The 14702-nt window shown below is 56.2% G+C and overlaps 1 protein-coding gene across 4 annotated transcripts in view; it reads right to left on the bottom strand.

The window, feature by feature from the left end:
• The window catches only part of ACTN1 (actinin alpha 1), a 95257-nt gene extending 82493 nt beyond the window's left edge, over positions 1–12764 (bottom strand). For 3 of the 4 annotated variants that reach the window (XR_014793393.1, XM_084866449.1, XM_084866451.1), the window contains exon 1: positions 12382–12751. Coding sequence is in view for 3 of the 4 variants with exons in the window: in XM_084866449.1 (XP_084722575.1) it covers positions 12382–12486 (105 nt within the window). In the remaining variant the exon portion in view is untranslated. Of the gene's footprint in view, positions 1–12381 lie in introns of all 4 variants that reach the window. The other variant, XM_084866450.1, reaches the window with a different exon arrangement.
• Between the last annotated feature and the right edge of the window lie 1938 nt (positions 12765–14702).

The raw sequence follows: 14702 nt of genomic DNA, 5'->3' as shown, positions 1-14702 counted from the left end.
TTTCTAGAGAGAGCCTCAGGGCTGTGCGAATGCTGACTGCTCCAGCCCCCGCTGGGGGTGGAGGGCAGGAAGCCGGGGTCTGGCCCGCTTCCCCGCTCCAGGAAAGCGGGATTCGTGAGCCGCGGCCTCCGGCTCCCAGGGCACAGTCTGCAAAAGCACTTTGGGTTCCTGGAAAGAAAGGCCTTTCCGAAATATCGGGAACTCGACGGCAAAGTGCCATTAGGCATTATCTGGAGGATGTCCGCGGTGTTTGAAAGGGAGCCTCTGCTCTGCCAAACTCCCGGCAGCAGCCAAACAAACAGAGGGGGGTCTCAGAGCAGCACGCACTCACACACACACACACATACTCACTCACTCGCTCACACACTCACTCACTAACTCACACACACACACCCTCATACACTCACTCATTCACTCATACACTCACACACTCACTCATTCAATCATTCACTCACACACTCACTCATTCACACACTCACTAACTCACACACACACACCCTCATACACTCACTCATTCACTCATACACTCATACACTCACACACTCACTCACTCATTCACTCATTCACTCATACACTCACACACTCACTCATTCAATCATTCACTCACACACTCACTCATTCACTCACACTCACACACTCACTCATTCACTCACACACACACCCTCACACACTCACTCATTCACACACTCACTCACTAACTCACACACACACCCTCACACACTCACTCATTCACTCACACACTCACTCACACACTTACTCATACTCACACACACACTCACTCACTCACTCACACACTCATTCACTCACTCACTCACACACTCATTCACACACTCACTAACACACACACACACCCTCATACACTCACTCACTCACTCATACACTCACACACACACTCACTCACTCACTCATTCACTCATTCACTCACACACTCACTCATTCACTCACACTCACTCATACACCCTCACACACTCACTCACTCACACACTCACTCATTCACTCACACTCACACACCCTCACACACTCACTCATTCACTCACACTCACACACACACCCTTACACACTCATTCATTCACATACTCACACACTCACTCATTCACTCACACTCACTCATACACCCTCACACACTCACTCACACACTCACTCATTCACTCACACTCACACACACACCCTCACACACTCACTCATTCACTCACACACACACCCTCACACTCATTCATTCACACACTCACACACTCACTCATTCACTCACACTCACTCACTCACACACTCACCCTCACACACTCACTCATTCACTCACTCACACACTCACTCATTCACTCACTCACTCACTCACAGACCGAGAAAGACACAGAGGTCAAGACAGCAGGACCTTGGCAAAAGCGGCTGCCCTTGCCCAGGCCCTCACACTAGGGGTGGTAGGGAACCTGCTTTTCTCAGAATGAAAAGCCCCACGTATCTCTCCATCCCCAAACCTCAGGCTGTTCGGCCTGGGCCTTTCCACGCGCCGGGACATAAGGAGAAAAGAGGGAGTCTGACTGCAGCAAGCCCCCTCCCACCCACAGGCAAGGCTTGCCACCTCTCCTCCCAGATGGAAAGCCAAGATCCATTAGGAGACCTGCCTGCAGGAGGCCACCCACCTCACCGCTCCCTCCCCCGGTTCCCTCCCCCGGTGTCATTTCACCTACAGACGATTTGAAAATAGAGCTGTGCACCACTCTGTTCTACGCCCATGGGTTATCATCGGCTTTGCAGATGGCTTTTAAAAAATAAATCTTCAGGCCCATAAAAATGCTCCCCTGCAAGCCCTGGCCTGGTCTCAACTCACAGGCCTGTGGCCACCGCCTGCACAGCCCCCTACCACCAGCCGCCCCAAAAAACAGGAATAAGGTAGAGAGGAGAGAGCTCGAAGGGAAGGCTCCCGTCCCCCAGGGATCGCCACTCTGCTGTGCCCTCCACTGAACCATTGGGGGGAAGGGGGGGCCTTAGATTTAGACCCTGGGGGCAAAGGCTCAAAACTGGGGGTCAGGAAGGATACTGTCTTCTCCCTGGCCTGGCCCACAAAGCGTAGAGCCAAACCTGCTTACCACAACCTAAGCCCCCAAGCTTTCCCTCACCAACTTCCTGAACAGTCTCAAGGCTTAAACAAGAACCCCTAACCTTGGGTTTCACGTGCACAGGCTTAAACAGACAAGATAACACTGAGCCTCAGCTACCTGGTTCCATCAATCCTGTTTGGGTCTCCTATGGACCAAAGGGACCAACACGAGCAGGTAACGCTGAAGGAGCAGAGAGGGAGAGGGACACGACTGAATCTTAAAGCAGGGAAGTCCGTCGAAAAAGCAGAGATCAGCTCGACTTGGGCCAAGGGGGACCCGTGGGATTCTCTAGGTTCAGGGGACCTGAGTCTATTCCTGACAGTTACTCCTTCTACTGAAAGTGGAGAAAAATACAGCTACAATCCTCTACTACCTTTTCAGTCAGACCCATGCTCCCCACCCCCCGTGAGCCTCACAGACTGACCCTCTGTTCAGAGACCTGGGTACCCCACTCAGACTATGAGACCCGGTCAAGTCACCTCCCCCTTCGGAGCCTCGCTTGCCCTGTCTATGAAATGGGGATAGGACCTCACAAGTTGGCTCATGGTGATTAAAGGAAAGAAAATCTTATGTGAAAGCATAAATGTTAAAAACCCTGAGTCTCATGAGTACTTGATTATACGCCATCTTGAGCTGTTCCTTTTTATTTCATTGATACATTCTTATCTCTCCGTTAAAGCAAAGGCTGTGCCTGTACTTCTGGTTAATAGACGAATTCTGAGATCGATCTATCTGGGCTCATTCCGCACTTGGCTTACTGACTGGTCAATCTTAAGCGAGTTACTTAACCTCTCTGAGCCTCAATTTCCCATCTGTAACAAGGAAAATAACCTTCTCCGAAGGGTTGCTAACCAGATTAAAGTAATCCAAACCAGGCAACCTTCAATCAGTGTGAACTATTAGTCTTATTACTTATTTGGAGAACTGAGATGTTTTTAATAAATACTGGTTGTTTGGTTGGTTGATATAAAATAAAACAAATAATTCGCCCTAACCGGTTTGGCTCAGTGGATAGAGTGTCGGCCTGCAGACTCAAGGGTCCCAGATTCGATCCCGGTCAAGGACATGTACCTTGATCCCCAGTAAGAGGTGTACAAGAGGCAGCTTGATCAATATTTCTCTCTCATTGATGTTTCTAACTCTCTCCCCCTCTCCCTTCCACTCTGTAAAAAAAAAAAAAAATCAATAAACTATATTTTTAAAAAAATAAAACAAGTAATTCTCCTTTCAGCCCTCCTTCTTCCATCTTCTCTTCCCTTCCCAGGAGGTGAGCAGTGTTGACATTACCTCCTGGATCGTGGCCTGTGAAATGCCTTAAATCAAAAGGAGAGTTTCCTTTAGAGACCAAGGGTGCCAGCACCTTCCTCCCCGGCCCTTCCCTGCTGGGTGGCTGGGAGCCTGTCCTTTTATATCTCTAAGCTCAGGATCTTCATCTATCAAGTGCGATCATCCCACATACCTTACAAGGCTGGTGGGAACATTAAATGTGTGCCAACAGAACACAGCTCACACACAGGTCATGTACAGAAGGGTTTCTCCGCCCTCCATTCGCCGACACTGTGGGTGAGAGGCCCCTACAACCTCCCAGTGAAGAGTGAATCCCAGCCCAGTAGCCCACGGTAGCCAAGGACCAAGCAGGCGGTTTCCAGGGTAACAGCATCCTCTGCATGTACTTCCCACCTCCATCCCCGGCTGCCTTTTATTCTTCCCCCTACCTCTGTGGTGGGCTAAGTCACCTTGTCCCACTATTGCTAAGCAACCCACAAATAGTGCAGCTGCCTCCAAGGGGAGGACCCTGACCCTCCCCATGCCTCAGACTCTGGGGAAAGCTGGCCCTCTGGGACCCCCACCTTGTTGACCCTGGGGGTGGCAGAGATGAGAAGCAATCCCGGGCCAACAGGGTTTGCAGACGCAGGTCCAGGGGGCAAACGAGGAAGGCCACCTCTCCTCCCCAGCCTCGGCCTTCTGGTGATCTATCCGGAAGCAATTCCCAAGAAAAGGGCCACATCACACATTTTGTGAAAGCTGCCCTTCTTGATTATTTTCTTCTATTCCCTCCCCTCCTACCCCCCACCTCACTCACCATAAACTCAGATCCCTGGCCTTGGAGTGGACAGTGAGGGGAGAGGAAGGGGGACGCAGGAATGACAGGAAGAGGGACTCGGTGGCACAGGGCACCTGAAACTCCTGTGCGGGCTCTTACCGCTGGGAGGTGGGATGACAGGCCGACAGGGCACCGTCACTTGCTCCTTTATGTTACTGAGCATGTTCTGGGGGCTTTTTGAGACGTGATTATACCATGAAAGGCGCCCATTTGAAGCACGCGGTGGTTTTCAGTGTCTTCCCACAGTTGCCAGCCATCACCACCATCTAACTCCGGAATGTTTTCATCCCTGGGTTTTGCTCTGTATGCCTGCCTTTGGTTCCATGTTCCTAGACACAGGAGCATTTCCTTTACAAGCAGCAGAGCAAAGTGGTGAGGAGGCCAACTCTAGAGCCACACCGCCCGGCCTCGGGTCCCAGCTCCCCTCTTGCTGGCTGTGTGATCTGGGAAAAGCCATGTAGCTGCTCTGAGCCAGTTCTCATATCTGTGACATGGGGCAACACAGGACCCACCTCACAGGATTAGATGTGAGGACAGTGCCTGATACTTAGCATGTGCTCAGAAAGCGTGAGAAGCTATTGTTATTACAAGAATTTTTTTTTTTTTTAAACTTAAAACAAGAAAACAAAAAACATCCAGTCCTGCTCCTAGCTCTGGGTCTGGGAAGGTGGCCCTGCCCAGGCAGCAGGGGACTGCCACCATTTTTGATGACTTCTCTAGGAGCTGGCCTAGGGTGCTGTCACTCCCACCCATCCCCTCTGTAACCAACGCTGCCATTTGGTGGCTGAACTGGGCCCGCAGAGGGCGCAGGCTGGGGTCCTAGCTCTGGGGCATATGATTCCTCCTGGTGTCCTACACACTGAGATCCTGCCAGGCAATCCCCAGCCAGGACAGACAGGACGGGGGCAGAGCACAGGAGAGGGCAGGGAGCACCAGACCAGCCTTTTCCATCCGTTCACCTCCCACCTGCTGAGAAGAAAGGATTCTGGGGCTTGAGGCTCAGCCTGAGGACCAGCGAGAAATCTGGGCCATGTGTTAAGAAGGATGTGGACTTCCAGGGTGGCTCTGAGCCCTGCTTTGCTGGGTCTCCTCCCCGGCCACTCCCAAGGCTCCTTGCCTCCATCAGGACCATGTGTGGACAATTCATACTTAGCAAGAGGCTGGCACCTGAGCTGATGGAAACAGAACCCTGGGCTGGATCATGAGTCTGAGTAGGGTGACCCAGTCTGGCCAGGACTAAGGAACCAGGTTAAGGGGGTCTCCTTTGCCCGAGGCCTCTCAGGCATGACCCCTCCGGGGAGTTGGTGGGCCCCAGGACCGCTCTAGTATCCTTGGTGAGGAACTAGATGACCACACTCAGAGGGAATAATGGCAGGGCAGTGGGGAAGGTGCCCTGGGGCCACAGCCTCTCGGCCAAACAGCAGATCCCAGGAAAGCACCGGGTGGTTACACGTGGGGTTAACTGGCGGGAATGGTCCCAACGACACCTGCACAGAGGAATGGGGCTCCGAGGCCCCACCTGTGAGCTGTGCAAACAGCCTGGCCTCTCAGAAAGGCGAGAGGTCAGTTCTGGGAGAAACAAACGGAATAAGAAAGAAGGACAGGAGTGAGAACAATAAGAGGGGTGTTCCCCCAGCCCACGGGCCCTGCAAGGAAGACAGGCAGCTGCCCTTGCTCTGCCCTTTTAGCCTTCTCCCCTCTCCCTTCCCGTCCTCCCCTCCTTACACACTCACTCACACACACACACACACACACCCCACAGCCTCGCTGCCAGGGGAAGTGGAGGCTTTCCAGAAGAAACTTCAATCCCTGGCCATGAAGCTCAAATGCCACCATCCCTTCACCTTCTCTACCACCACAGGCCACTGTGACCATGGCATTTGTCCTGCAGTGACCATGGCATTTGTCCTGCCGTGACCATGGCATTTGCCTTGGCCATGTTTCTGGCCATTACCGATGCAGCCTGTTGTCATTTTCTGTGTCTTTCAAGTCCTCTCTCCACCTAAGCCATGATTTCCATGACCACACGTGGGCACAGCTCTGATACCTAAGAGGAGTTCAGTCACCGCTCATTGACTGATCCGTGGGAAACTATCAACGTTCTTACGCCGTTAAGGAGCCCGGTGGAGAAGCAGAGTCACTGCCAGCTCTTTCCCGGAGACACACAGTAGCAGGCCGGGGACTAGGGTCACGGCTCAGGCTGGTGCTGCCCCACCCTGGCTCCAGGTCTGGTGTGACAGGTCCTCACACCAAATTTATGGTTTGTGGCCACTGGCCAGGTGCCCAGCCCCAGATCTTCCCCAAGAAGATGGGAAGAGGGGGCCCAAATCCCAACCACAAACCCCAGACTACAGGACACTCATTGGTCTGACCTCCTCACACTCAGAACTACCCCACAAGGCACGGCTCACGGGTCAGGCTTCCTCCCACGCCCACCCCGCTGGGAACAGCCTCCAGCTCCTCCTCAAGAATGGAAATGAGTCTCTTCCTTCTCCATTTGAAAAGGCTCGGGACCAGGATCCTGCAGGAGCCTGCTAGCCTCCTGCTCCTAAAGCCCATCTCCGGTGACCCTGCCGGCCCCTCAAGGTCCCATCATGCCTCAAAACCGGAAAGTCGGGTTCACAGAGCGGTCAGCTCAGGCCGTCTCACACCTGTCTGTCTTGGGCAGCACAGGTGGTCCCCACAGCGCTGATGCTCCAGCCCCCCCAACTCTCTCCTTCAGGCTTTGTCAATCACTATGACAACCAGCGGGCACCTGTTCTCAATGCATTCACATGGACAAGCTCTGGCGAGAGAGCACCTGCAACAGGTCCTGAAGCAAAGCAGGGCCGGGTAAGCTGCTGGGAGGAGGGCCCCGGGGGAGGGCCAAGAATGCCCCAGCTATGTAACAGGAGGGCTTGCAGACACCCCCAGGTTGTCTCGTTTAGAGGAAATTCCTATTTTGAGGTCCTTTTACCTGTCCTGTAACAAGCCGACAAGCACTTTAACATGCACCTCTTCCTCCTATACATCTAGGAAGTAGTGAAAGGCTGAAGAGGAATTTTACAGCATTCTATAGTGAACGACCTGAGCAGAGGTCAAGTGACATCGAATGAGCCAGAGCTGACTAAAAGGTCAGAGGTCAAGGATGGCACAACTCCCACACATTCCTAGGCAGCCTTGGCTCCTTCCACCTACCTCAAAGCATATTGGGCGAAGGCCATACAAATTCTGGTTCCTCAAAATTGTTATCGTTTATTGAGCACTGACTATCTGCTACGTGCTCTGCTAAACTCCCTATGTAATGGATACTTGGCTTAACTCAACTGTATCAGGCAGGGACGATTATTATCTCCATTTCCGGGTTGGAGTCAGCAGGTAGGTCACACAGCAGACGACCTAGAGGTGAAGCCAAGGTGCCCAGAGCGTGACTACAGGCAGAGCCGGAGCCAGATACAGCCCCAGGACGGGTGGTGTATCTGGAATGTAAAGCATCTCATCCCCCTCTCCACCCCCAGCCCGGGGCTCAGAGGCATGCATGACACCATTTCCCAATTATTCAGCGATATTTCTTGACCACCTCCAACAGGCCTGTCTGTGTGCTCGGCACTGGGGATTGGGCAGAGAACCGGGCAGGCGGGGGGTGCCTGGGCCATGGGCACTGGCAAGAGGTAAAGCCGGCAGGAGTCAGAAGTGTGAGGGGCCTGAGGACAGACGCCAGAGCCAATGCTCTCTTCTCTCTGGTTTTATTTCTGCCAGACACCACCCTGGCCGTAGGAGTCCTCCCCTTCCAGCCAGGCAGCCGTCTGCTCCTCCCCACCTTGGCCGTCCTCCCCGCCGAATGGTCGGCTCCCGTGCAGGCCGCGCAGTCCAGAGGGCAGTGTAAACAGGGCGGCCTCTCTTCCCGGGGCCTGGCTTAACAGCCTGGCTCCACGTGGGTGCAGAATCAGGATCTGGGCCTGTTTACAACTATGTTCTTACACCTGCCTGTTTCAACATCCATTAGCTCAACAAATATTGATTAAGCTCCTACATGTTAAAAAAAAAAAAAAAAAAAAAAAAAAAAAGCAGGGCTGGTGCCTGTGGAAATACACATTCAGCCAGAGCCTCCAGGATTTCAGAAGGAAGAGAACCACGGAAGCTGCTATTTTACGTATCTTCTCCGATCAGCCTAGGCAGCGGCAGGGTGGTGGTTGGGAGGGCAGGAGGGCAGGTATTAGCTCCTTTTTAAAAAAAAAAAAAAATGTTTTTATTGATTTTAGGGGGGGGATGGTGAGAGGGAGAGAAATTGATGAGAGAGAAATATTGATCGGCTGCCTCCTGCATGCCCCCTACTAGGGATGGAGCCCCACAACCCCGGCATGCGCCCTGACTGGGAATCAAACCACAACCTCTTCAGTGCACGGGTGGATGCTCAACCACTGAGCCACACGGACGAGAGGTTAGCTTCACCTTTTTTTTTTTTTTTTTTAATATTCTTTATTGATTTTTTACAGATTGGAAGGGAGAGAGATAGAGAGTTAGAAACATCAATGAGAGAAAAACATCGATCAGCTGCCTCCGGCACACCCCCCACTGGGTACGTGCCCACAACCAAGGTACATGCCCTTGACTGGAATCGAACCCGGGACCCTTGAGTCTGCAGGCCGATGCTCTATCCCCTGAGCCAAACTGGCCAGGGTGAGCTTAGCTCCTTTTATATAAATAAAAGACTGACAGAGCTTAAGTGACTTGCCCAAAGTCAAAAGCCTGAAAGTGTAGAGTCAGGATGCTACCCAAAGTCTTATCGATAAGATCTGTCCAGCCTGCCTGACACACCCCCACACATACATGTAAGGGCATGGGCAAGACCCCTAGGGACTATGGTCAACCCAAAAAGACAGGCATTCCCCTAGGACAGTGGCTCTGGCGGCTCAGCCTCGAAGGTCAGAAAGACTGGGGGCCAGTGAACACCTCTGACCCGCTGCATTCTGGGTCTGAAGCCAGGGAGTCCGGCCTGGTGAGCTCTGCACTGACGCATTCTTTGAAGAAGGGACAAGCCACGGCCCACCTGCCACACGTCTTGAGTCATGCCTCCTGCCTGTGCAGACGCCTGCCTGCGTGTGCAGACGCCTGCCTGCGTGTGCAGCAGGCCTCGCCATTCAGAGGAAGTGCTTCCTTCCACGTCATTTAATCCAATCCCTGTAGGAGCCCCAGGGTGTTCGCAGGGCAGGAATGCAGCCCTTTTACAGAGAAAATATAATGGAAGCGCTGGGCTCCTGTCTGTGCTCTGTCCGCAGAGTTAGTGCTCCAAAAGTATTTGCTGACTGAGCCAATGAAAGCTGAGAGAAGTGAAATGACTTGCCCAAAGTCTCACCAATAGTCGTGGTTGCACCAGGGCTGGAAACAGGGTCCTTCACCTCCCCGCCAGTGGCCTTGCTCTCCCACTGCCCTGTGTCCCCCACCACCACACCCCCACTCTCCTGCCGCCATCTGGAATAGTCAGACGCTGTCCACTTGTCAGCTCTGGTCTCACCCAATGCTTACTCCCCAGGGTCAGCAGGGAGGGTGTCAAAAGCAACAAATCACGCTAAGTCCGATTCTCCACTTTATATCCCACTGAGAACGAGGTGAAATCTACAGAGGAGGGGATGGAGGCTCCTGTAAGGCGAACTGATGGCAGAAAAAAAAAAACTTGGGACCAGATTTTCTGAGTCCAGCCCAAAGCTTGTGCTGTCCAGCTGCTCCCTCCCATCAATCCCACCAAAGCAGGCACTGGCTCCCCTCGGTCCAGAGATCCTGGCAGGACCTGAATAGCCAGGCCCGACTTTCCCGCCTCCCTTAACCAACCAGGGACACGGAAGGCGAAGTTGCCTGCCTCCGAACAGGGTTTTATCCCAGCCCCGCCCCGCCCCAGCCTGGAGCTCTGGGCTGGTGAACTTCCCCCTCCGCCCCTCATTCCCTCGTCCTCATGTGTGCCTGGCTCCGAGCTGTTAGGAGTAACAACTGGGACAATATATGCGACTAGATTAGAACAATGCCTGGCACACACCAACCAATGCCAGCTTTTGGAACTGTTGAGATTGCCCAGTAGATTCCCACAGGTCCCAGACCACTCAGTTGCCACACCACCCCGGCCAGAGTTTTATGAGTAGATATACAGAGAGAGAGAGAGAGAGAGAGAGAGAGAGAGAGAGAGAGAGAGAGAGAGAGAGAGAGAGAGAAGGGCACTCTATCGCTTTCCTTCCCAAATATATTTAACATGTTCATTCATTCATTTGATAATACTGAATACTCTTGGGCAGGTCCCCTGCTCCGTGCTGGGGAAACAAGAGTCGGTGCTTCCCAGGAACTGAGTCCTCCTCACTTCTCATTCTCGGGCAGTCCGGTCACTCCCACCCCTCGTAGGCTTACCGTAAGCAGCTACTCCGTAAACAACCATTTCCTTCTCTTCCACTCCCCACGGGTGACCCCAAGACACCCACCATCCTAATCTCGTCACTCCTGTCCACGTTAAAAATCTATTCTCGAGAAGGAAGGCTTCACCCTGAAATTTAAAAAGAGCCCTCCTCTGCCTTGCCCCCACGGGAATTCCTGTCACCCACTCCTCTCTCTGCTCCACCAATCGCCCAGCTGTCCCAGGACACAAGGGGGTGAGTGGGGTCCTGTCACAGCTCCCCCGGAGGGGGAAGAGAGGGGGTGGTCTTCAGTGACTGCTGTATTTCCATTGAATCAGTCAGCTCAAAGCCGGGGCACCTGGGGATGTCGCACGGGGCCGGGCCCAGCCAAAGCCTGCCCGGGTGTCAGGTCGACTGGCTCTGAGGAAGCCCTTTGTGTGTGTGTTTTAAATTACCTCTACTTGTCTGATGAAGTGAGTAAAAGGGCTTAGGATTCCTGAGTGAGCTAATACAGGATGCCTTTGGCTGAAGAAAAGAAAAAAAAAAACTTCAGTCGGCTCCCTAACCTCCCCCCCCTTTTAAGTTTAAAAAAGGGAATGAATGTTACCATTTTTGGACATGAGCGTTCTCCCTCAAGCCCAGCCCTAACCGCACTATCCAGAGGGACGCGCCATCCTGTCCCCCCCCACCCCAATCCCCATTCCCAGATCAGCAGGGGGTGGGGGAATGGGGGTGGGGCGAAGAGGGATGAAACGGGGAGGGACCGGATGGTGGGGGTTGGAGGCAGAGAGAGGGGTGTCGAGGGTACGTGGCCGCCTGGGGCAAGACCTCACGGCGCAGGCAGGAAGCAAAGGCGGTGTCGGGGCGCCCTCCCCCACCCAAAGAGTGGTTTCTGACCTCTTCCTGCCCCTGGCCACTGCGCCGGGAGTCCCACCGCCGGCTGCGAGCCGGGCTCCGGGGGTGGAGCGCGCACCGGGCACACGGAGGCTGGGACAGGGCTCGGTGGCTAACGCAGGGATCCCCATGACCCTAACCATTCCCGGAACAAACCCCGGCCCTGAAGCCCCTCCACTCAAACCAAGCTGCCTACATTCGCCTTCTCCCAGGAATGAGCAGGGTCCGGAGGGGCAGGACGCTGACCCAAGCCCACCTCCGCTCGCAACCAACAACCCAACTGAGTGAAGCAATCAAACGGTCTGCCGTCCTGACCCCGCCCCCAGGGGCCCGCCGGGGAGCCCGCGAACACCCGAACACCGCTTCGGCAGGGCCCCCTCGGGGCCGGCCCGGGGGCGGCTTCCGATCCCCCCGCGCCCTCGCTCCCCGCGGTCTGCGGGCCGGGCAGGGGGGCGCCCCCTCCGCCTCCCCAGCCCCGGGCAGCCCAGGAAGCGCGCTGCCACCGCACGCCCGCCATATGGAGAGGCGGCCAGGGGGCGGGGAAGGGAAGAAGGGAAATCGATCCGGAGCCGCAGCTACCGAGCAGCCGGGGGCTCAGCCCCAGGCTCCCGAGCACCGCCCCAGCCAGGGCCCTGCCCACGCGGGACGGTGCGGCGGCGGCAGCCGGGTGACCTGGCTCACCGGCCCCCAAAGCGACCCGCCCGAGGGCGGCCCCGCTGCCCCAGGGTCCGGCTGGGCGTTCGCGGGCTCCGGGACAGGGGCTCTCCCCCTCCCGCCCCCCGCCTGTAACCCTACACCCCACACCGAGCGGCGGGCGCGCAGCCCCCGCCCCCGCCCCCGCGCCAGGAACCGGCTCTCAGCCCCGATCCGCTAGCGCGGCGGGCGGAGAGGAGCGGGCCGGGGGCAGCAGGGGGCTGGGGCGGCTGCTGACCTTTCTCTGCTGCTTCTCCCAGGCCGGGTCCAGCAGCAGGTCTCGATCCCAGTCCTCTTCGGGCTGCATGTAGTCGTTGGTTTGCTGGGAATCATAATGGTCCATGGTGGTGCGCGCGTGCGAGGAGCTGGGTTTCCTCCTCCACCTTCTCTCCCGGCGGCGGCTGCCCCGGAGCGGGGTGCGAGTGGAGCCGGGCGGCGCTGAGCTGGCGGAGCCGGGCTGGCTCCCCTGCGCCCCGGTCCGCCGCGGCGCGGCTCGCGGAGGCTGCAGCTGGCGGCGGCGGCGGGAGCTCGCGGACGGCCAGCCTCGGGGCGGGCGGGCACTCGGACCTGGTCTCCACGCACACTGAGCGGGGCCCACACGCTCGCGCTGCCGGAGCGAGGCGGGCGGGGGCGGGGGCGGGGGGAAGGGGCAGAGCCCTCCCTAGGCTCTCTATTGGCCAGGCCGAGTTGCCCAAACTTCCCCCCATCGCCTCTCATTGGGAATTCCTGGCATCCGTCAGCGGGGCCGCCGAGCATCGAGGTGGACGGGGCGGCTCCTTCCCCCCGGCGCGCACGCCCCCGCCCGCACCCGGGCTCCCACTCCCCTGGGGCTCATGTGATCCCAGCTTCAGCCGAACGGGACCGAAGCCGGGGACGCCTCGTCCAGCTCAGGGACCCAGCGGCGGCGGCTCGGGAGCCCCCGGAGCCGCCGGGAGCTGGACACCCGCCCTACCCGCGGGGAGGCCCGAACTCGGGCGCGCGGGTGTCACTGCGCTCCCACGCGCGCTCCGGACCCAGGTGGCCGGGGCTGGAGAAGGACCGCGAGGGAACCCGAGTAACATTTCATTTTCGGTTTCCCGAGGCTCCGAGAGATCGGGCACCGAGGAAAGGGGCGGGGAATGCGGGAACGGAAAGGAATTTCCTGGGAATTTCCTGACTCCGCCGCCCCCACCCCAGCCCCGCCCGGCTCCACGCGGCCGACCCCTGCCCTCCCTCCGGGAGCCAGGTTTCTGGCCAGACATCTGCGCTCAGAGGCCACGAGCTTGCCCGCCCGCCCTTGGGCTAAGCCGCGGGGCTCCCCAAGTGGCAACTACGTGTGACGTCCCGTGTGTCTCTCCCCCCCCCCCCCCCCCGCCCCAGCTTCCCGGGAACCCCTGTTGGAGCTATCCTCCTACACACCCGGGCATCATCCTGAAAATTGGGAAGGAGAGCCCTGAGTAATCTACCCGCTCCCCGCTTCCCCCCTCCACCCAGCACACACCGGACAGATAAGGAGGCGAGGCTCAGAGGTGAGCTTGAATGGGGACGAAGCAGGTTCTCAGAACTCCACAGGCTAACCCTGTAACCTCAAGCCCACCAGCAAAGGCTTATTGTTATTGGAGGAGGAAGGAGGGCGAGACTGACTGAACACCTCTTAGTGCCTACCTGGGCTTCCTTCCCGGGATCTAGCAAGAGGAGGGTCTAAACATCTGTCCCAGCAGTGACAGGCACCTGGAAGAGGCAGCCTTCGATCCTGCTGGGCTCCGGAGGGACCCCACTGGCTGAAGAACAGCAAGTACACCTCCAATGACTTTTGCGCATAATAGTGCTTAATTTATATGTGTGGCCCTGAAGGGTGGCCGAGTCAGCGGCAAAAAACGCAAGGGTGATGGTCCAGGGGTGAGTGAAGGTGCTAAGGACGAAGTTCACGGACAGGAAGGGCCATCAATTAGGCTGCTGGAAAGGCCACAGATGGGAGAGGTGCGGAAAGCGCCTCTGACTCTCAGGAGAGCCAGCTGATGCTACTGTAAGCAGATATCCGTGGCGGTGTTGCTCCCTGCATCATTAGCCGACCTCACACACTTAAGCAAGTGCTACCAGTCAGCACTGCGCTTGCCATCCGCCCCTGGCTGAGGAAGCGCGGCTTTGGAGCCACAGAGACAGCAGATTTATGGACTATTTTATAACCACTTCTAAACAACGGCTCTCAGCCTGACATAGAGGGTAATGGTGGTGCTATAGCCATTCATTCGCTCAGTAAATATCTGCTGAGCCCCAAATGTGTGTCAGGGGAGGTGCTAGGTGTTTTGTAGATGTGAAAAAGACACAATCCCTGCCCCTCTGCAGCCCTGCAGAGACAGACACACAAACAAAAACACACTGCAGTGGGCCAGCCGGGCTCCGTGGTTGAGCGTCAGCCTATGAACCAGGAGGTTACAGTTCAATTCCTGGGCAGAGCATATGCCCAGGTTGCAGGCTTGACCATGGATCAATGATTCTGTCTCATCAGTGAGGCCTGAATTCCGGCACGTGGGTGTAATTTCTGTCTCTCTCTTTTCTTCTTCTTTACCTCTCTGTAAT

The sequence above is a fragment of the Pipistrellus hanaki genome (genome assembly GCF_964339955.1).
Source record: "Pipistrellus hanaki genome assembly, chromosome: 1".
NCBI lineage: Eukaryota > Metazoa > Chordata > Mammalia > Chiroptera > Vespertilionidae > Pipistrellus > Pipistrellus hanaki.
This window is presented reverse-complemented; position numbering and strand designations above follow the sequence as displayed.